Below are 20,432 nucleotides of genomic sequence, written 5' to 3' on the forward strand. Positions count from 1 at the left end.
AGAGCTTCAACCTGCATTACGGGTCATTAGAAGGATCCACGTACTTCTGATCTCGTCGGACGGCCGGTAAAGCACTCTGACCGATACGGCATGGTCTAGCACGTCTGAGAGTGCACTTTCCAGTCCAATATTCATGGTCTCGTCTACTTCGCCCTTGACAAAGATGGTTATGCATGTAGATGAAGCGTCTGAAAAGCGGGACGTTGTGTACGTGAGCCTGCCCCTGTTGCCTAGTATCGTCGCTAGCGAGGCATGTCAGACGTAATCCTGCACTCGTGCCTTATATTGGAGACATACCAGTCACCTGAGTCGGCGCTTGCGACGAGATCTCGTTCTCGTCGTCTTCTGTACCTATGAAGCGACCCGTGTGGATGACGACCTGTTTCTCGATAAGGGCGTTCTTAGGAAGAGCGGGAACCCCGAGGAACAGAACTGCAGCTCCTGGATCCTGAAAGATGCGTCAAGGCTCAAGGCAAGTGAGCTACAAGGTAAGGCGATAACACGTACCAAGTCCCTGATGGCATTTTTCACGTGCGGAAGATCGCCAAAGTTGAGCATCCAGTACAGAGCAAGCTGTATGTGTCCCTCCCAGCCGCCTCCTGAGTTGCTTTGTAGAGCTTTCACAACGCGATCGACGTGTTGACACGCCAGAGCTGTCTCCGTCGCCAACGACTGAGGGGACGGGAGGGTTAGGGTACTGGGTATAAGACCTATCTGGCCTGAGACGAAGACACGCTGGTCCCGAATCTGCAGTACATCTTTAAGGCCCCTCTGTGTTTGATTGTGGATGGACGCACAATGACAGCTTGAGAGTATGGCCCAATGTTCGCGGGCGCCCAATAGCTAAGGCCCTGTACATGCAGCGCCTGTCGCTCGGAAAGGTTTCTCTCCGCGTACGCCACACATTCGATCTGTACACGGAGGGGTTCAACGAGATTCGCAGCAACGCAGGCACGGGCGGGCGGGCTGCTACCGAAAAAGGTGCCATAGACCGTGTTGACGCGGGAAAAGAGGTCCATCGAGGACAGAAAGACGTTCATGTTGGCGACATGCGAGAAGTCAAGGCGGTGGTTCTTTAGCTGCTCTGTGCGGATGCAAGTTAGTCCGGCGGAAATAAGGACATGCTATGTGACATTAACCTTCAATTATCTGGAAGCATTGTCTAACTTCGTCTTCAACCGGTACGGATGGTTCACGCCCTAAATCGCCGTGTACGTTCGGGACAACGACCCATGAGCCAACCTGCTTGCCTCTAGTTCCTGGATAGTACAGAACTGCGGCCGCCTGATCGTATGGTAAGAATTCTGCAACCTGTTGTTGTGAGCACAAAGACTGCCCAATGTCCTCGCGGAGGGCGTCGCCATTTTCCTCCAGCAGCGGCGGGACGACCGGTCTCACCGTCGTCTCTTCTTTCTCCTCGAGAGTAGCGCTCCTAATTCGAAGGTACGCTACTGTAGCAAAGTCACTGTCTGAATGGACCACAGTCTCCGTATCAACTCTGAACTATGAGTCGTGTCTGGCCAGATGTTGAATAAGTTGGAGATTTGCTTACAAGCGAATCTTGTGCCTGAAAAGGGGGCAATCGAGCGTAAGAGTCTCATATTCTCCTCCTTCTCCGCAGATATGAGAGCCGTACAAGGAGTTCTGTGAAGTCACACCAAACTATTGGATGACCTCCATATACGAGATCGCTGCAGTATGGGCTTACTAGTTTGAGCAATGTTGCCGACATCTGGGAAAGAGTCTTGCCCAGATGGTCCGCAGTCAAACCAATCCCCGCAACCTTGATAATAACGGCTTCGAGGCCCGCTTCTATCATCTCGTTGAGAAGCTCTGCCTGGTCGCGCTGCCATAGGTAGCAAAGCGGGGTCAAAGCTAGACGGCGGCACCTGCAGGGGATCAGAAGGGCCACGGAAAGGGAAATATTACCATGCTCACACATGTTCAACGCGAACGCGCTGGTAGTTGGACAAAATAGCCCCGACGGATACTCCCTGTATGTCTGGGTGTGCCTCCTATGAAACATTTCAACGATGTTCCAGTGCGGAGCGAGGAATGTCGCACTTTAACAGTAGACAAAAGGATGTAAAGGTCTTCGGTTTCATCACCTTCTAATGCTCCATTCTTTCTTGCGTTCCTGGACCCATATTCCGAGGTCATGTCCACGGCCGAGCCGGATATTACTCTTCGGTAAAGCGGGACATCGAGAGCTTCTGCGACGTATTCTATCGCATCCTGACCGACTGTTTGGTACATGTAAGAGTCAATTTCATCTAGGTCTCAATAGTTGGCATGTATCTATCGCTGAAGGGGAGATGTCGGACCTCTTCCTGGCTCGGGACGCAGAGAGGCAGCGGCTACAAGCTCATGACTATTCTTGTAGCAGTGCAAGAGATTGTAGCAGCTGTCCTTCCCGCCGCTCAGCAGCGCGACGTATTTCATAGCTGTGGAGAGGATTTGAGCGCAGGCTTAGTCAAAGCGAGAGCAGAGTCGCCCGACTGTGGAGGCCCGAAGCAGCGCCCCGACGCGATTACTCAAGTCAAGTACACGGGCGGCTCTGCATAAACTCAGCTCTCTTCCACTACCATCCTCTCTGCTCTTCACTGATATCCTTTACGACTGCCAATGGCTGAAACGACGAATCTCCCCTCCGCGATGGATGTCGATGAGACTGCCATCGACGAGGGCCTCTACTCCCGTCAACTGTGAGTAGCGCGACGCGTGCGCTGCACTTGAGACAGATGTTAACGATTGCCCCTAGCTATGTCCTAGGTCACGAAGGTATTGATACCGCTTATAAGTCTGGGAGGCGGCGATCTCATGGTGTGTAACAGCAATGAAGCGCATGGCCGCTTCGAATGTACTCATCGTAGGCCTCAGAGGTCTTGGTGTGGAGATCGGTGAGGCACATTACTCTACGCGTCTGCGACCTCATCGTTGATTTCATTACGCATACTAGCCAAGAATTTGGTTCTTGCTGGCGTGAAGTCTGTCACTGTCTACGACCCAGAGCCTGTAGAGATCCAAGATCTCAGCTCACAGGTAAGCATGCACCGCCTAACCTGTTATACTGCGGGACGTCACTCACTTCCATCTAGTACTTCCTGCGCAAAGAGGATATCGGCAAGCCTCGTGCGGAGATCGCAGTCCCTCGTCTTGCTGAACTCAACGCATATGTCCCCGTACGGAACTTGGGTGGAGAGAGAGGGCAGGAGATTACGGTCGAGATGATCAAGGGTTTCCAGGTCCGTCGTCATCCTTTACATTCTGAATAAGCTACTAATTTGTCTGTAGGCTGTTGTCCTCACCAACGCTTCTCTGAGCAAGCAATTAGAGATTAACGACTGGACACACACAAATGGCGTTCTTTTCATCGCCGCCGAGACTCGTGGACTCTTCGGGTACGTGGAACATTTTTCAGCGTGCCACTGTATTGAAAGGTGTGTCCAATTATAGCTCAGCCTTCAACGATTTTGGGCCCAAGTTCACTTGCGTCGATCCTACCGGCGAGCAGCCACTGAGTGGTATGATCGTGTCTGTCGAGAAGGTGTGCTTTTCCAAGTACTACATGGTTTCAAGGAGTACTGAAAGATTGGCAGGACAAAGATGGTCTTGTTACTTGCTTGGACGAGACCCGACATGGCCTCGAGGATGGTGACTTCGTCACATTCTCTGAGGTGCAGGGCATGACCGAGCTCAATGGATGCGAGCCCCGCAAGGTCTCTGTAAAAGGGCCGTATACTTTCTCCATTGGCGACACCTCAAACTTCGGCGGGTACAAGCTGGGAGGCATCTTCACGCAAGTCAAGATGCCCAAGATTCTTGAATTCGTACGTTCCCGCTTCCTGGCTTACTCAAAACAAGGTTAATATTTAGGACAAATGCAGAAATCGTTGCGCGAATCCTTGAAGAATCCGGAGTTCTTCATCACCGACTTCGCTAAGTTCGACCGTCCATCAACGCTCCATGCAGGTTTCCAGGCCCTCTCGGAATTCAGGGCTAAAGAGCAACGCTTCCCTCGTCCCCGCAACTCCGAGGACGCCGCCAAGTTTGTTGCATTGACGAAGAAGATCGATGCTGATGCTGACGAGAAAATTCTCACCGAACTTGCGTTCCAAGCTACTGGCGATCTGTCGCCGGTTAACGCTGTTATTGGTGGTTTCATCGCTCAGGAAGTCCTCAAGGCTTGCTCTGCTAAGTTCCATCCCATGCTCCAGCACCTGTACTTCGATTCACTCGAGTCTCTGCCTAACGAGCTGCCAACCGAGGAAGATTGTCAGCCTGTTGGCAGCCGGTACGACGGCCAGATTGTAGTATTCGGCAGGAAATTCCAGGAAAAGATTGCTAACCACCGTCAATTTTTGGTCGGCGCTGGTGCTCTTGGCTGCGAGCTGCTCAAGAACTGGAGTATGACGGGTCTTGCAACCGGCCCGAAGGGTCAAATCACTGTTACCGACTTGGACACCATCGAAAAGAGTAACCTTAACCGTCAGTTCTTGTTCCGCGCCAAGGATCTCGGCAAGTTCAAGTCGGAAGTCGCCGCGGCTGCTGTGGCGGACATGAACCCTGACCTTAGGGGCAAGATCGTCGCCAAGCAGGAGCCCGTAGGTCCTGACACTGAGAGTACGTCGACGTTATTCCAGGCGTAGTTCGCGTTCTAAACTCCCGTAGACGTTTACAACGAAGAGTTCTTCGCCAGCATCGATGGCGTTACCAACGCTCTCGACAACGTGAAAGCGCGTCTGTACATGGACCAGCGCTGTGTCTTCTACGAGAAGCCTTTGCTCGAGTCAGGTACCCTCGGCACCAAGGGTAACACTCAGGTCATCATTCCGCACCTCACGGAATCGTACTCTTCGTCACAAGATCCACCAGAGAAGGAGACGCCTTCGTGCACAGTCAAGAACTTTCCTAATGCCATCCACCACACGATTGAGGTGAGAGTGATGTAGCACGGTTAAAGTAATTATCTAACTCTTTGCAGTGGGCGCGGCAGGAGTTCGATAGCTTATTCGTCAAGCCTGCACAGTCCGTCAACTCGTATCTCTCAGAGCCGAATTTCCTCGAGAACAACCTGAAGTACTCTGGTCAGCAAAAGGAGCAGGTCGAGCAGCTTGTCGAATACCTTGTTAGCAACAAGCCGTTGACCTTCGAGGAGTGCATCGTCTGGGCTCGTCTGCAGTTTGAGGAGAAGTACAGCAACGCCATCAGGCAGCTGCTCTTCAGTCTGCCGAAAGATGCCGTCACCAGCACTGGCCAGCCCTTCTGGAGCGGTCCTAAGCGTGCGCCCGATCCTTTGACCTTCAACTCGAGCGACGTAAGCTTTAAATTTCCTCCAGAGCTGAACGTACATCTGACATCTAGGCGTTTAGCCTACTCACCTGGCGTACGTCATTGCTGCTGCCAACCTCCACGCCTACAACTACGGCTTGCGCGGCGAGACGGACCCTGTCGTTTTCAAGAAGATTGCAGACAGCGTGATCGTGCCCGAATTCACTCCAAAGAGCGGCGTGAAAGTTCAGGTCAACGAGAACGAGCCTGTGCAGAGCGAAGCGTCTGCAGACGGTCCGGACGCCCCTGAGCTCTTGAAGCAGCTGCCCGCGCCTTCGTCACTGGTCGGCTACCGCTTGAACCCCGTTGAGTTCGAGAAAGACGACGACACCAACCACCACATTGACTTCATCACCGCTGCGTCCAACTTGCGTGCTATGAACTACAGCATCAACCCCGCCGACAGGCACTCGACCAAACAGATTGCAGGCAAGATCATCCCCGCTATCGCCACCACTACCTCGCTTGTCGTCGGTTTGGTCTGCTTGGAGCTGTACAAGGTGCGTGTTGCGCGTCTTGACGAACCTCACATGATATGCTCAATGTACGTTATCCCAGATTATCGACGGCAAGAACAAGCTCGAGCAGTATAAGAACGGCTTCGTCAACCTCGCGCTACCCTTCTTCGGCTTCTCAGAACCTATTGCGGCCAAGAAAAACAAGTATGGTAGCACTGAGTGGACGCTCTGGGACCGCTTCACGTTCGAGAACGACCCGACGCTGAGGGAGATCACCGAGTGGTTTAAGAAGCAGCACAACCTCGAGGTGTCGATGGTCAGCCAGGGCGTCAGCATGCTCTGGAGCTCGTTTGTCGGCAAGAAGAAGGTGCGGAACCGCATTTGTTGGGCCGGGTAGCGGCGGGGCTGACTTACACTGGCTATTTCTGCAGAGCGAGGAGCGCCTGCCGCTCAAGTTCAGCAAGCTCGTCGAGACGGTCAGCAAGAAGCCGATCCTGCCACATGTGAAGCACCTCATTGTCGAGGTCATGGTCATGGATGAGGAAGGCGAGGATGTCGAGGTGCCGTTCATCGTCGTCAGGCTCTAAGACGGACGTGCCGAAAACAGAAGACAAGAAAGCGAGAAGCCGCAACGTGTGAAGATAGAAATATGTAGCTATTAGATATATCAAAGCCGTTTTTCGTGCTCTGGATCGCATCGACTGTGAATGTGGACTGTATGATCCTTAATTTCGTCCATTGTAAAGCCGTCGGCAGAAGAACACATTGCTGGGAACCGAACCTTAGTGTGCGAGTGACTTGTGGTCATGCAGCCGGTCAAAACACTATTGGTCCATACATAGCCCTGCAAGAGGGCTACTGCATGCTTTGTTCCATGTAAGTGTCTGCACGGAAAACCAAAGCTTCTCTACTCTTCTCGATGATACCAGCCAGGAACGGCCCGCGGAAATGAGGCCTCGAGGCAGCTTCTTTCTCACATGACCCTGCTTCCTGCAACAGACCCCTCATACTTCTCATTATGAGCTTACTATTGATTACTTTGAGTATAAAAACAACATGGATTATGATATGTTGAGTACGCTTCCTGTTCTTGGAGATGCCTGTCTATGGAAATACTAGGGACCCTGCATGCGAAGGGCTATGCAACAAGAAAGCAGCGAAAATTGACATCGAGAGAATAAAGACGTCGATAGCATGGTCAAGAAAATGAGCGTGGATACATACATATGAAGGGTTAATCACCGCTGAATATGAGCGGGCAGAAAGCGTATGGTGCGTAGGAGGTGTCATGAGCTTCGTGATGGCAGCCGTGCGGATCGCGGCTGGAAACTACGATAAGCACGGGCATACAGAGTGAGCATATATTAGTGCTCGCCATTTATTGTGAGATGTCCATATTGTCGTCGCTGGTGTCGTCGTCGTCACTGACAGATGTGACAATTGCAGGGTCCAGGCCAACTGGTGCGAATAGCCCACTGCGTGCCTTAGACAGCAGGTCCCGCATCATCTTCTCATAAGGCTCAAAAGCCCTGTCTATGTCCTCGAGCGATGTGAGTGTCACCTCTTGTGGCAAACTTGACTTGGCATCATTCAATGTGACTGCTAGGTCCTTGAGCATGTTGGTTCTTGGCAGAGGCATTGGCTGTGATGCTGATATTGGTGGCAGAGGCGAAATATCGGAGACCGCAACTTTCACGTCCGGCCCTGGCTGAGCAGACGTGTGTGTTGGTGACGAATATGCCGGGGGTGTCGGTAGTTGGCTTGCATGTACATGGAGCTGCGGGCGGAATGGTACAAAGAGCGCTTGAGACGTGACTGGAGACTGAGGCTCTACTGAACTCTGGATATATGGGGGAACAAAATACGGCTGGACCGGGCTAAGTTGTTGCTGCTTGACTATGGGTGATGTCGTGCTAAACGGAGGAAGGATCGGCGGCGGTTGTGTAGTTGCGGTTGGACTCCGTGACATATGCAGATGATTGGGTTCTGGCGACGCTGTCGCTTCTGGCGTCGGTAAATGCGGTGTATGCTTCCGGTCGACAAGATGCGACGCCTATCATGCATATATTGAGAAAAATCGTTGTCATGGAAGCCCTCGTTGGACATACCTCATCGGACGGGTCATGATAGTCCACCCAGGCCTGAACATGCTCCGCTTCCGCACCCAGAGCCCGTGCCCACGTTCCGACGAGTTTCGAAAGAGGAACATTTGGAGGTCGTTGCTCGTGTAGAATACGCAGCTTTTGGATTTTCCCATTGTCAAGACTAGGCCATACTGTACAGCGTGCTCTGTGAGCCAGAACGCGTCAAACAGCGCGCGAAGACACGCACGAATGGACGCGGTAATGTCTCTTTTCTTGGTCATTTTGTCCGCTACTCGACGGCCGTTGAACCAGCTGTTGACACTCTGTACCGTATACCAATCTGTGCCAGGTATCTCGTGTATGCGTCTCAATAGTTCGCGCTTTTCGTCCATGTTCGGCCAAGCGTTCTTCATGTAGTAGTAGTCTGTGCGTTCCCCATCATGATTAACCTCTGCAGAGAAATAGATAGGTAGATTGCGAACCTCGCATGATGCTCAGAGCGTTTTCGGGGAGCCTGTTGGGCCTTTTCGACTTGACCGGACCTTCAGCATTTTGGCTTGCCTTGAGGGCGCTGTTCACGGTGCTGGTGCTGATGTTAGCACTGGCGCTGGCGCTGCTGGTGGCGGCGTGCTCTTTGTACATAGCCTTATAGTTATCGTAGACGGTCGCGACATCTAGCTGTTCACCGGACAGGAGCATGGTGGTTTTGATCAGGGAAAAAGGGGAGGAAGGTGCTAGTGGAGCTGGCTATATGCCAGTCACACACATTTATGCTCTGGTTGGTTGCTTCCGTCCTTATAAATTATGAATAGATCATAGGCTCCCCATCACAGTCCTAGCCTGTTTTCCACGCTCCCTTTTATGCGCGAAGCATGCCGTTATCTGTCCTCGTACCTGCAGGGTGCAAGATGGTTGGCCCGTGTTGCACGCATTTGCGCGGCGCTGGCCGACATTGAACCGTCCCGTGCTCATAGCATGCGTTCTCAACGCTACAGCCATATTGCCTGATCGATAACGCTCACTGATGCACGACCACCCACGACACAGGATCCGATCCAGCCCGCGCGGGGGTATATGTTCGCGCGTTGGTACTAGTGACAGCGATGGCGCAGGTGCACCACGACAATCATGCAGACAATCGATTCACATAGCTATCTACAACGGGGACAAAGTGCAGGATAACTACGTGAAGAAAGGGGATCATAGGAGCTTCTCAGGAAGCAAGGCGGAATAAAGGGATATGCCAGGGACAGGCGGGTACGTGTGGATGTGGGAGGGGACTGGATAGACGATACAACCAAAAACATTCAGAAACGGTAAGAGCGAAAGGAAACATGAAAACTGTAGTGTGGGGTTTTCGTGACCTTTTTCCGTTGTTTTTGTGGTTTTGTCTTTGTCGAGGATGAGGCGATGTAAGAAAAAATACAACGAACAGACGGAAAGGGGACGAAAACGTGGACTACCAGTGAAGGGAATCTTGAACAGCGAAGCTGAAGGCGTGAACGACATTAGTGTAGCTTGAAAAGCGTCCCAAAGGTAAGGCACGGAAATCTGTACACAGCGAAAATCTCCTAGCAACGGAAGAAGCGGATATGATATCGACGGGCCCAGTGTACGCGCACATGCGTAGCTAGTCATGCGACGGAGAGCGTGCTGTCAACCCAGCAGTAATGGGCAGATATCTTGTACGACTGCCTTGAGGAAGATCGGTTCTGTGGTAGATCCTGCTTGTGCCTCCAGAGGAGTGAATAACGGATGGCGGCGATGTCGATGCACTAAGCAATAGATACGATGCGTGTCGCTGCAAAAGCGGCAAATTCTCGTGCTGGCGATCCCGAAGACAGGATGGATATGTCGTGGATAACGGGGATGCCCAGAATGGATACGGAAAAATGAGACCGTGTCGATGGATGGATAAGAGGCGACGAGACGAAACTTGAGAAAACCCCGGAAAACGGAACCGATGCGAGGATTTAGAGCAGCTGCATGATGTAGAGAATGAAGATTGGACGGGCCTCGCGCAAGCGCCGGGGGCATCCATGTCGGAGAATTTGAGGTATTGGTTATGTAGCTGCGGAAGTACGATAAGTGAGAGGGAAGGACAAATGCGACCGAACCTCCTCATCAGGAGGAGCCGCAAGGCGGCTTTCTATGCCTCTCGAAATGCAATCTAATGCAGGTGCTTCATCCTACACCTTGACCAAGGGCCGCGAGCGATAATCATACAGATAGGAATCATGAAGTGGCGGGAAGACGGCCCGACTAAACGGCGCAGGCCATCGAGCCGGGGGTACGGGGTGACGCGATTGAGGGTATGCCATGTCGTTGTCGTAGCGGACCTGAGAGTAGGAGCGGTAATGTCCCTGCGGCTGTCCGGTAACGTTGTTGAAGGACAGAGACTGCGCGCGAGAATGCGGGGGCGGCGGGACTGGCTGAGCGTACCTGTAGTCGTAAGCAGGGTACGCAGCATGCGGCGCAGTAAACACGGGCAGAGGCGGAGGCGGTGCCGCGTATGGCTGCCTCGCGATCTGCTCGTCCACAGGCCAGATCCTACGGCTCATGTCCAGAGCCTGGTGGAAAGGAGCCGGCGGTGGAGCAGGCGCAGGGATGAGATGGCCCTGTGAGATCGGCTGCGGTGCCACGTATTGCTGAGGACGAGCATTGTATCGGAAGATGGGCTCATCCGCAGCGGGGCTCCATTTCGCAGGAGGCGGCAGATTCTTGTCGATGTCCAAAGACCTCTCCTGGAGACGAGCAGGGCGAGAGCTACCAGCGCCACTGGTGCGGCGCTTTGGGAGGTACTCCTCCCTAAGGGGACCGTCTTCATCCAGATCGATCTCAAGAACATCGAGGTCTTCCTCGCTGGCTCGCGAGTCAGAGGTTTCATTCCTTAGCCCTTCAAGACTGAAGAAAACCGGCTCAGGAGTGCCATTCACGAGATGCTCTTCAGCAGCAACAGTGGCGTCCATCAGGTCCTCGATCGCCTTGCGTATGATGTTATGGGGACTAGACGACGGCCGGGAGATAGGCTGAGGAAAAGCTGGGGACGACAATGACGCGTGATAGCTCTGAATCTTCGTCAGCCACAGGGACCACTCCCGAGAAGGTATGGACAGGTCGTGCCCGAAGATGTCCAAGGCGAGCGACTCTAGCTTATTCAGCGAGCGAACGGGGACGTTCGAAATCGTGTGCCTATTTCTCGATATCAGCATATGATCTTGCACAGGACAACCAGAATACATCGCGCACCAGGTCTTGTTGGAGAAGGTGTGGTCATCTAACCACTTATTTGCCAGCATACAGCCGAGCAAGACGAGTCTGAAAGGGACGAAGGACTCGATAGCGTCCCGATCGAGCGGCATGTGCGGCTCGCCAAGCAATTCGGCACGGAAGCGCATTTCCCGAACATCGCCAGGCCCAAGGTTGACAGGGCCGAAGAAGACAGGGAGGCGAACAATGTACCACATCGCCAGGAAGACTGCCGAAGGTTGCAGAAGCGTAGACAACAACATGGAGTGCGTCGAGCGGGCGAGATGGCTCGGAGGTTGGCTGGAGTAGCGCTTGGTGGGGTATGCGCTAGATGACGGGGCATTAGCAATCTCCGAACAGACGGGGTAAACGCACACGCACTCAGGTTGGGCATACTTCGGAGACATGCTCAGACCAGTAGTGCACACTTTCCAGACGAAGTTGGCGACCCAGTCCGCGAGCGGCTCGGCAAGTTTCTTGTACGTGGCACTTGCTGTCGGAGTCTGAACAGGCTCGGGAGCCGGAGGTGCTTGTTGAATGACATGCTCCGCAGAGGCAAAGTGCTGACATTGGTAACACTGTGCGTGACAATAGTCATCAGTATAGGCGTACTGCGGCTGTGGAGCGGGGTCGGCGGAAACGTGGTGAGTGGGCACAGCTTGAGAGGCCACGGCGCGGTCGACGTAGTCGCCGAAAGGCGTGTTAGGGCCGACAGGACTGGAGCCCACGTCGCGCTCGGGAGAGGACTCCTCGTATACGGGACTGAAAGCGCCACGCTCGTAGTTGGCGGGATACGAGCTGTCGAAGTACAGGTCTTCATCGGTGTGCATTCTACGAGAAGAGCCCGTGGTACACGCGATAGAACCAGAGTCGGAGACTAGCTCCATGCTCATGTCCCCATCGTCAGTGTACTGCGCAGTATCTTCACCGTGCCATCCGAGCACGGAGTCGGCTGAACTTATCGCGTCATCCACGTTTTCATCGAGAGATTCGTACATAACTTGAGCGGTTGAGCGATTGATGTTGTCTGTACTGGCGAGCAGAGTCGAGACGGGCGGAATACCTGCTTGCGCTGGCGCTCCTTTACTGGCCGCAGCGTTGCCCGCTACAGCCAACCCTTCGCGAAAACCCTGCCTGCTCGAGTCACGAATGTCTTCTTCCCAGATTCTGCGTGGCTTGTTTCTCCGCCAAGAGGGGAGAGAGCTGATCCACTCTTCCCTCGACGCGAACGCCGGGGGAGGCCCCTGCGGGGGCAGCGGGAGCGAGTTCGTCAAAGATTGAAAGACAGAAGAGCGCACGAGATTGGGATCTCCTGCTTGAGCACGATTGCTCTTGATGACGGGATGCGCTGGCGGCTTTGTGTAAACGGGAACGGGAACTGGCATCTGCGAATTAGAGGCTGTAGAAGCCGGTCGCGAGTTGCGCAGAATTAACGAGGGAGGTTGTGCCCGCCGCTGACTCTGAACTGCGCTTGCGAGGATGTCGAGGGACGGTGGGATAGGAAAGCCGGTCGTAAAGTAGGTCGTGATACAAACAGGAACCGAGACTGGCAGAGACGAAAATGGCAGGATAGACAGAGTCCTGTGGCGAACGCACAGCAAAGGCGTGCCTTTTGTCGACAACGATCACTCAAGCGAGGGGCAGAGATCGGGGCTCTTGGTGGCCTTGATGAACGATGGCCCAGTTGAACCAAAGAGGCCGATGAGCAGGTTCGTCTCCGACCGGGCAGAGAGAATCGCTGTTGTCGGGGGGAGTTAGAGGAGAATGAACGCCCTCTCCTGTCGGGTCGCCGCTGTCGTCGTCTTCGTCGTCGAGGAGGAGAAGGTGGGAACAGGCAACGAGGGGATCGACTCGACGGGCTTGTCGAGGGGAGGGTCGATCCTTCGAGGTGGTGACTGGCGAGAAAGCCTGGAGGACTCAGAATTTTTGAACCGTCTCTTTTCCCCTCGCGCACATGCTTACGTCAAGCGCTCGAACGGTCTCCAGGCCACTTGACCCGGCCGTTTGGACCCCTGAGGCCCCTGGTCTGCCGGTCCCACGGGCTGGTCTCTCGGTGCCGCTCCCGCAACAACCTGAGTTGCACACGCCATATCGGCCCCATCGACCCTATCTGTTCATCGTCTTATTCAACATGACTCGACGTACGGTCTGCGGAGTGCGCAGACTCAACGACGCACACGCGGCTGCTCATGCCGCACGCTTATCACCATCCCCTGGGGGACCAGCGCACCCCCTACCATTTTCGGCCTCATGCGTTTTGGGGTCATTTCCCCAGGCACCGCAAGACCCGTCGTCTCGCACTTACGGAGGTGTCTATGTCTCAAGTCGGCGAGCGAGCGTACAGTTTTTTTTGTTTATTAAAATAACGGAGCGGCAAGAGTGTACTACCGTGAGATACTCCGTATAACCTCTCGCGGCCAACTCTGGGGCGGTGGGAGACTGGGAGTGCATCGACCCACGGCCAGCCATAAATGCTCATATATACCGTCTCACGTACAATCTACATATGACACGGCGAGCTCTCTCCTTTGAGAACATTGGTAGACATCCAACCCAGAAAGGCTTTGACTCTAGAATTCTTGAAAGTTATAAAGCTTTCAGAAATTCTGGCGTCAAGCCACAATGCTGGCGCTAAATTCAGCGTTTGTGGTAGAAGCGCCGGCGGACACGCCCCTGCGCGAGACATGACGCGCAACTTTCATGAGCCTCTCTTTCGCTCTTTCCCCTGTACGCTGCATCGTTGCCGATTTCACGTAACAGTGTGTGTATAAATTACGTAGTGCTGATACGCGACTGCCACGAACGCATATCTACGCCCCACAACCTCGCCTACGTTCGAAGGTCAAGCAAGAGATGGTACGAGCTCAGCTGTTGCCATCTCTTTCAAGGCTCATGAAAGAGCTCCGGGTTAGCAAGTGAACCTAGATTCGATTACGCTTGGCCAGCTCAGGGCTATGGTAGGCTCTGCCCCGAAGCCAAAGGCATGTCTAGCCTGTCCATATTCAAATGCAGGTTATCCTAATACCCGATCGAGAAAGTAGCAATCGTATTATGACTTTCGTTACGACGATGAAGACACCGTGTTGAACGAGATCGAGGAGTTCTACTCTTACGTGGAAATGCCACAGGTAGCAGAGAACCTTAGGGCATGGGAGGGGTCTTTTCCGGGGAGTGAGTCTAGCCGGCTTTTCCATCTCTGCGAATCTAACTATGTCGCTCCCATTAACTTCAGAGTGGATAGACAGCACGTTCAGCCAAAGGAAATCGCACGTGGAACGTTTACTGGAAGGTCTCGAACATCGAGATGCCGAGTTCAGATTTACCAACGCTCGGAGGCTGTTATATGTCCTTCAAGGTGCGCGTGCAATTCATGGCGTGTAAATGCACTGCTCACTTAACTAGGTACTTTCGCGGAGACATCGTCGCCTGAACATCAGTTGCATTGGATTGTCGAGAACTGCAAAGCGGTTCGGGCCGCCAATGGTGTCAGCGATATTGTCGAGGCCATGAAGATAGCATGTTCAAAGCACGATCTTCTATGGTATCTTCATACTGTTTCTAAACGGCGACAATTGCTGAAGCTGGCGTTACTTCTGTCTTCAGTAGTCTCTCAGACCAGGACGCCGCGCATTTTAACATCTCTGTGCAAGAGAAAGCTGACTTCATGGAAGAGGTCACGACGGAACTTTCTGTCTATCTGGGCATGCTGTACCACATGGTGGAAGTCTTCAAAGGTCATGACGATTTCGCGGACGAATTGAGTAGGTATCTGCCGCTCCCGAAGTGAGGTCGTCTGCTCACTGGAGTCGCAGTGAGTCTAGAACCACCTCTGCCTGTGTACCTCTTCAACGTGGTCGCTGGTCTCAAAGATAAGAGCGCCAAAGGATACCCCGTGAAGAAGGTACGCCTCACATGACATCACCGATCTCGATAGCGGCGCGCTAATACTATCAAAGCTCCTACTCGTTTTATGGAAGTCAATCCTCACTTGCTGCGGGGGCATTCGTGAGCTTGCCCGAGTCAAGAAGCTTACCCGGGAGCTAGCTGGACTTGGTCCCGTCCCTGATGAAGGTTGCACGTGATTCATACTCTGCGGTCTTCCAGGATATTGACTAATCATCGCCGCAGCTATACCAATAAAGGCATCTCCACTAGACATTGAGGCGTTCCACCAAGAGATCTCCGTCAAATATCCGACATTCGCTCCTCACAAGCAGCATTCTGACCTGGACCAGGTTCTAGCTCCAACTCCTGTGCGCACGTCGAAGCTTGCGGAAGCGTACTCTCCGATACCCGTTCGACACCATTATGAGCATGACGAATCGGAAACTTCCCATCCTGGGCTGCCCGTTGGGCATCCGCATGGCCCGCCGTATCATCCAAACCAAGCCGGCTCCGGATACAGGATCCCTCAGCCTGCGACACCTGCGCCAACCCCTCCACCGTCGCCAAAACCTAAGAAACAGCAGTTCCAGACGGACCAGGCAAGACCGTTCTTGTTTCCCTTTTCGAGGAGTACCTGGGCGCGTCGACGAGGTAACTCACTGGTTCCTTACGCCATCGATGAGGCGGACAATCTCTACCACAAGCACATGTATGTTAGCTTGGCGCTGTGGCAGATGTGGCGAACTAGGGAAGAATGCATGACGGCCGAAAGCGGACTTCAACGAATGCCCGGGACCGAAAGAGTCTTCGAGCCGAAGGTGGCGCCTAGCGTGCGTCTCCAAGCAGTCTGGGCTCTACTGCCTGCGCACTGACACAACTTTTGCGGCGTCGGCATACAGGATGACGAAGCCTCCGAAACCTTGCCGGATATCGCCCATCTGGACTCCATGATTGCGGCGGCCGAAGGAGTTATGGCGAAGGCTGAGACATCTGCGGAGAAGAGGAAGGCAAAAGAGAGGAAGGAGGATCTTATGCGCCTGAAACGTGTGGAACAAATATACGTACGTCCATCTACTTGTACCACGGCTACGCTCTTCTCGTTTAACGCGGGATTCCTCCACAGAGCGCAGTACTGCCCGTGCTGTCTGGTTGGGTCCTAGTTTTACTCAAGTTACTCCTGGCAACAGTGACCGCTTCGGCGGGCAGCGCTCAGCAGCCTAACGGCGGCTTTCCACCAGGCGTCTCGTCACGTAAGCAGGCCGTCAGCGTCGCTTAGTCGTGTAATAGGACTGACATGCGGTGACCGGTCAGCTCTTGATGGCCCTCCGCCGCCTCCGCCAAGTTTAGATGACATCGACGTGACGCGACATCGAGAAATCACTTCCAAGGCGGTCTCCGCGATCTTGCTTCTCACGCTGAAATGGTTCAAGGTCTCCCGTGAGTTCGATTGTGGTCTCTCGGTATCCGTCAATGTCCTAATCCCAAACAGATGTGATGAAATTCCATCACCTGGGTCAGATCCTCTTGGACACCAACTGTCTGTTACTAATTTTGAAGATGTTTGGGCTGCAAGAGGTTGCTACAACCGTGGTGTCGAAAGCCGACGCATCAGACAACAAGTAAGGACTCGGGGCATATACATGCTTCTTTTCGCTTACGATAACTCTGTTTGTAGTTTCTTCCGCTTTTGTCAGCTACATTTCTCCAGCAACCCGCAACAGACTCGGCCGGAAGATGACATGCTCAAAGCGCCAAGACAAACTATTACCAGAGTGACGACGCTTCCCAGCGGCGAGAAACGCGAAGAAGAGGTCGATTTGTTAACTGACTTTTCCTGGCGGAACTTTTTCTCCACGATCAACTTCGCTAAGATTATGCAGAAGCTGTCCAAGCACCGCTCACACCGGATACGAATGCTTGTCCAGTACAAGAGCTCAGTGAGCCATTTCCGTTCAAGCTGACACCTGTGTCGGTTAACGCTGATTCACATGATAGGCTGTCCTCAAACGTATCTTGAAAGTGCAGCATCCGATGCTGCAGCTGCATGTACTTAAGCTGATCAAAAGTCAAGTTCCTTTCTGTGGGCGAAAGTGGAGGCAGTGTGCGTATATTTTGCACATCGCCGCCGAAACTATACCTTGACTATCCCGCGCAGCCAACATGCAGGTCATCACCTCTGTGTATCTCAATTGCCGTCCCGATCTCCGCGACGAATGGTTGACTGGAATTGAAGTTGATGATGTCTCAGATTCACAAGTAAGTAATGTCCACCAGTAATCGCCGGACACATCGGTAATAGTTGCACAGGCGCAGGAACAAGCCTTGCGACACCTCGTCAAGTTCTGTGCGTGCTTCGCACATCTGTAACTGTTGATCTAGCACTGACGGCTGTACACGCCAGACAACACAAAGCGATACGGCGCCGCTGCGCCGCAACATTCCACTGGTGGACACCGCCGCTCGATGAGTCTCTCGCAACACCTCGAGGGTCTCCACCCAGGTCCCGAGCTGTCCGGCATCATCCGGCCGGTGGGGACGCCAAACACGACCGACGTGGACGTTTTCCCACCACTCCGTGCCCACGCACCGGACCCCACGATATTTCTGCCGTACGTCACGGAGGACATCGCATTCGAGGAGGAGTATGAGGAGTACTTGTCCGACATTGGCTGGTCAGACTCGCAGGGCTCGCCAGGCGGCTACTCCGGCGGGATGTCCGCTTGGAGCCGCCTTCCCGAGCTGGCATCGGACATATCGGATAGTATCAGCGACAGTGAGAGTATCGAGGCTATTGGCGAGCTTGGAGACGAGGCGCGGCTGGAGCTTCGCGACCGTGAGGACAAGGACATTCCCGATGAGAACTTGAATAATTGGGAGGTATGTGACATGCAAAGGTGCTGACACGTCATTGACATGTTCGTGTTACTAGCACATGAGCCCGAAGACTATGGCTGCCCTGGCCAAGTCGCCGCATGGCGGTCGTCGCTCGAGTTCAGGCAATGGCTTACGCCCTGTGCTGCCTTTCGAGCTCGACGACAGTAGCGCGATCGAGCTTGACGCAGATGACGACGAGTCCGAGCTAGGGCCTATGCCGAAGGAGCCGTCCGGTCCATTCCAGGCTGGTGCGGGTGTCGATGAAGTCGAGTATGCTTACGGGTGAGCCTATACAGAGCAATCCCTTCTCATACTGTAACCTGACCTAAACCTCCAGCGTATAATCTGAGCCGATCAACCGATTGCCGAGTGGGGGGCATGACGCAATGCCCGGATTGTGTTGCTTCTCGAACTACGGGGCTAATAGCATAATTGGAGAGGATACGGGATCAATGCATGCCAGAGCATATATCACTAGATCGAGACACGCTATGACTATTCAATACATGGCCCTTTGTCTGGAAATTGCCCAAGGTGTGCCTGCTGCATAGAAATCCATTGGATAAATGCTCTCCTTCGTCTTCCCGTCATCGCACTCTTCCATCCAGCCGACCGCCTTGCCTACTGCCACAGCAGTTTCATAGGGACTGAGCAGGGGCTTGTCAAAAGCATACCCCCAATCTATTGACAGCCGCGGACACGATGTCTGCACGAACGTCGAGATATGCGGGCTGAATAACGCGAGCTTCGCGGGCGAGAGCTCAGAGAGCAGGATCGGCATGTATGGGATGGGCTTGCGGGAGGACGAGAGCTGGTGTGTGATCGCTTGTAGCTGCTTGAAGCTGCCCTGGCGGCCAAGCGTGCCAAGGACGACGCCCCAAAGCGGGTGCTCTTCCTTCAAGGGACGAGCAACTTCTTCGTTATCTTCGAGTGATGGGAAGGCGTCGATGCTCCGTCGTGCAGCTTGCACGGCCTCGTGCCGGACGGCCCGCATTTCGCTGTGGTTGTATCGTTCGCGGGTGAGCTTCTTCGAATAGGGATCATACCGGAAGGCAGGCACTGTGGGGTTGGCAATCATGATAGACTCTAGGTGGAAACGTCCATCACCGAGATAGCTGATTGTACGTCATCACGTCAGGCGAAGAGGTTGGAGGCCAAGATGAGACAACATACATGAGTGCGTCAACGTCATCGCTTAGATGAGGAGCCGTGCACCCGAGGATCTCTCCCGGGGACAGTGGCTTCGAGCGAGGAATTGTTGCGTTGTACTTGCCGGTCCATAATCTCGATCGTTTGAGCCCCAGCCCCTCGCTATGAGTCAAGCCTTCCATCGGGCCTTGTGCGTGCGGGTCCAGCCACTCCGTAGTGAGATCATCCTTGAGCCTTGCGAGTGCTGCCACGAACTGGATAGTAGAGACGAGGGCGAGGCGAGTTGGCTCTGATGGTGATGATACGGCTTTCAGAACAGCGTCCTGGTCTTCTGTGCTTTCTGCAGAAGAGGGTTCATCTACACCTTCTATCTGGAGGTGCTGGCCAGGACCGATGGGCCTGCCTGCCGGGATTTGGCTGTCCGTCTCTTCCGCGTCGAGTAGCAGTGCATGGAATCGTCTTCTGTGGGTAGAAAAATTGAGACGGATAGTCTGAGCCAGGTGACTCGAGTCAATTGCAATCTCGACGAAGACATAGAGGGTCTTGATCGTCGTTTCGGTCATGGGCACTAGACTCCTTTGAGTAGTTACAGGCTAGGGAGGTGGGATACTCACCAAGACAGCTATGTCCATAGTGTACAAGCATGTCACAACCCAAAGCGACTGCAGTGTAGTCATCAATACAGCATGCACCATAAGTCACATCTCCCATGATGACTGTAAGTGCATCCGTGAACCTGTATAGATTTTGTTAATTCAGGACCCAGCAGCAGAGAAGGTCCGGTGTCAATAACCTGCTCACCGTTCGATGATGTCCGCAATGGTGCAGGCAAACATTTGCAACCCCTCCGGCATCTGCAAGGCTACCATCTTCGAGCTGTTCTTTCGGACGTGGTAGATTGTTTTATGAATTTCGAAGGAATAATTCGACGGAAGGGCCTTCATAGCAGCATTGAGCTGAGAATCCTGCAAAATCTCTTGTGGTATCTGGTTGGCCACTACATGCGAAGCACCCGACTTTGAGGGAGCAGAGGACTTGCTGCCCACAAAACGTTTGCGAGGTTTTGCAGCATTAGAAGACGACTTTGTGGGCCTTTTTTCTGTGACTGTAGCCTCTGACATCGTAAATCTCGTACTGGCAGGAAATGGAAAACCCGCCAGGGATACCGAGAGCTTGAAGCGAATGGAGGCTGAGAAAGCATTCCTCACGATTTATGGGCGTCTGAGTTTCGGAGAGCGCTTCACGAGAGAAATTTGGAACTTTTTTGTTACAAAAAATATGCGAAAACAGCCTGAAAAAATAAGTAAGAAAATGCCATATTTTTCCTCCCGGTATCCGGCGGCCCGGCGACTCGGCAACCCGGCAGCTGAGCCGATTGTCCGCCAGGCCATTGTCAAAGCGC

General features: G+C 53.5%; 7 protein-coding genes across 7 annotated transcripts; 2 read left to right on the forward strand and 5 right to left on the reverse strand.

The window, feature by feature from the left end:
• Positions 1-465: 465 nt before the first annotated feature.
• On the reverse strand, positions 466-1,095 carry PHACADRAFT_249382 (uncharacterized protein). Its single transcript, XM_007391648.1, has one exon. The coding sequence runs from the start codon at positions 1,038-1,040 to the stop codon at positions 711-713; it is 330 nt and encodes a 109-aa protein (XP_007391710.1). The 5' UTR covers positions 1,041-1,095; the 3' UTR covers positions 466-710.
• Positions 1,096-1,134: 39 nt separating this feature from the next.
• Positions 1,135-2,442, reverse strand: PHACADRAFT_86977 (uncharacterized protein; the record flags this gene model as incomplete). The annotated part of the gene is made up of 6 exons (XM_007391649.1): positions 1,135-1,498; positions 1,553-1,644; positions 1,709-1,889; positions 1,939-2,015; positions 2,065-2,279; positions 2,325-2,442. The coding sequence occupies 6 exons, from the start codon at positions 2,440-2,442 to the stop codon at positions 1,135-1,137; spliced, it is 1,047 nt and encodes a 348-aa protein (XP_007391711.1).
• Positions 2,443-2,613: 171 nt separating this feature from the next.
• Positions 2,614-6,557, forward strand: PHACADRAFT_249384 (uncharacterized protein). The gene is made up of 14 exons (XM_007391650.1): positions 2,614-2,705; positions 2,762-2,781; positions 2,835-2,900; positions 2,960-3,042; positions 3,099-3,245; positions 3,295-3,401; positions 3,457-3,547; positions 3,600-3,830; positions 3,888-4,623; positions 4,672-4,937; positions 4,985-5,317; positions 5,373-5,831; positions 5,890-6,156; positions 6,221-6,557. Exons 1-14 carry the CDS (start codon positions 2,656-2,658, stop codon positions 6,374-6,376), a joined length of 3,012 nt encoding a protein of 1,003 aa, XP_007391712.1. The 5' UTR covers positions 2,614-2,655; the 3' UTR covers positions 6,377-6,557.
• A 221-nt stretch (positions 6,558-6,778) lies between these two features.
• Positions 6,779-7,863, reverse strand: PHACADRAFT_249386 (uncharacterized protein). Its single transcript, XM_007391651.1, has one exon. It carries the CDS (start codon positions 7,756-7,758, stop codon positions 7,168-7,170), a length of 591 nt encoding a protein of 196 aa, XP_007391713.1. The 5' UTR covers positions 7,759-7,863; the 3' UTR covers positions 6,779-7,167.
• A 1,146-nt stretch (positions 7,864-9,009) lies between these two features.
• Positions 9,010-13,006, reverse strand: PHACADRAFT_249387 (uncharacterized protein). Its single transcript, XM_007391652.1, has 3 exons — positions 11,504-13,006; positions 11,123-11,449; positions 9,010-11,065 (listed from the first exon to the last, which is right to left on the reverse strand). The coding sequence occupies exons 1-3, from the start codon at positions 12,505-12,507 to the stop codon at positions 10,063-10,065; spliced, it is 2,334 nt and encodes a 777-aa protein (XP_007391714.1). The 5' UTR covers positions 12,508-13,006; the 3' UTR covers positions 9,010-10,062.
• Positions 13,007-13,953: 947 nt separating this feature from the next.
• PHACADRAFT_113410 (uncharacterized protein) lies at positions 13,954-19,011 on the forward strand. Its single transcript, XM_007391653.1, has 20 exons — positions 13,954-13,978; positions 14,035-14,103; positions 14,164-14,293; positions 14,355-14,477; positions 14,525-14,663; positions 14,726-14,883; positions 14,935-15,023; positions 15,079-15,193; positions 15,251-15,837; positions 15,907-16,068; positions 16,131-16,257; positions 16,319-16,444; positions 16,497-16,626; positions 16,683-16,944; positions 17,003-17,108; positions 17,163-17,263; positions 17,315-17,351; positions 17,409-17,884; positions 17,937-18,163; positions 18,219-19,011. The coding sequence occupies exons 1-20, from the start codon at positions 13,976-13,978 to the stop codon at positions 18,223-18,225; spliced, it is 3,174 nt and encodes a 1,057-aa protein (XP_007391715.1). The 5' UTR covers positions 13,954-13,975; the 3' UTR covers positions 18,226-19,011.
• Positions 19,012-19,809: 798 nt separating this feature from the next.
• Positions 19,810-20,227, reverse strand: PHACADRAFT_249390 (uncharacterized protein). The gene has a single exon (XM_007391654.1). It carries the CDS (start codon positions 20,149-20,151, stop codon positions 19,828-19,830), a length of 324 nt encoding a protein of 107 aa, XP_007391716.1. The 5' UTR covers positions 20,152-20,227; the 3' UTR covers positions 19,810-19,827.
• Positions 20,228-20,432: the final 205 nt, after the last annotated feature.

The sequence above is a fragment of the Phanerochaete carnosa genome (assembly GCF_000300595.1).
Source record: "Phanerochaete carnosa HHB-10118-sp unplaced genomic scaffold PHACAscaffold_2, whole genome shotgun sequence".
Taxonomy (NCBI): domain Eukaryota; kingdom Fungi; phylum Basidiomycota; class Agaricomycetes; order Polyporales; family Phanerochaetaceae; genus Phanerochaete; species Phanerochaete carnosa.

What these genes read in the sequence shown, in the direction of transcription:
- PHACADRAFT_249387 (XM_007391652.1), bottom strand. Translation starts at nt 12,507, where the DNA reads ATGCCAGTTCCCGTTCCCGTTTACACAAAGCCGCCAGCGCATCCCGTC. An exon ending in CCGAAGTATGCCCAACCTGA is followed by an intron (nt 11,450 to 11,503) that starts GTGCGTGTGCGT and finishes CCCGTCATCTAG; the next exon opens with CGCATACCCCACCAAGCGCT. An exon ending in ACCTTCTCCAACAAGACCTG is followed by an intron (nt 11,066 to 11,122) that starts GTGCGCGATGTA and finishes ATCGAGAAATAG; the next exon opens with GCACACGATTTCGAACGTCC.
- PHACADRAFT_249382 (XM_007391648.1), bottom strand. Translation starts at nt 1,040, where the DNA reads ATGAACGTCTTTCTGTCCTCGATGGACCTCTTTTCCCGCGTCAACACG.
- PHACADRAFT_249390 (XM_007391654.1), bottom strand. Translation starts at nt 20,151, where the DNA reads ATGTCAGAGGCTACAGTCACAGAAAAAAGGCCCACAAAGTCGTCTTCT.
- PHACADRAFT_249386 (XM_007391651.1), bottom strand. Translation starts at nt 7,758, where the DNA reads ATGTCACGGAGTCCAACCGCAACTACACAACCGCCGCCGATCCTTCCT.
- PHACADRAFT_249384 (XM_007391650.1), top strand. Translation starts at nt 2,656, where the DNA reads ATGGATGTCGATGAGACTGCCATCGACGAGGGCCTCTACTCCCGTCAA. An exon ending in CTATGTCCTAGGTCACGAAG is followed by an intron (nt 2,782 to 2,834) that starts GTATTGATACCG and finishes GGTGTGTAACAG; the next exon opens with CAATGAAGCGCATGGCCGCT. An exon ending in TGATCGTGTCTGTCGAGAAG is followed by an intron (nt 3,548 to 3,599) that starts GTGTGCTTTTCC and finishes AAAGATTGGCAG; the next exon opens with GACAAAGATGGTCTTGTTAC.
- PHACADRAFT_113410 (XM_007391653.1), top strand. An exon ending in TGGTCCCGTCCCTGATGAAG is followed by an intron (nt 15,194 to 15,250) that starts GTTGCACGTGAT and finishes TCATCGCCGCAG; the next exon opens with CTATACCAATAAAGGCATCT. An exon ending in GCGACACCTCGTCAAGTTCT is followed by an intron (nt 17,352 to 17,408) that starts GTGCGTGCTTCG and finishes TGTACACGCCAG; the next exon opens with ACAACACAAAGCGATACGGC.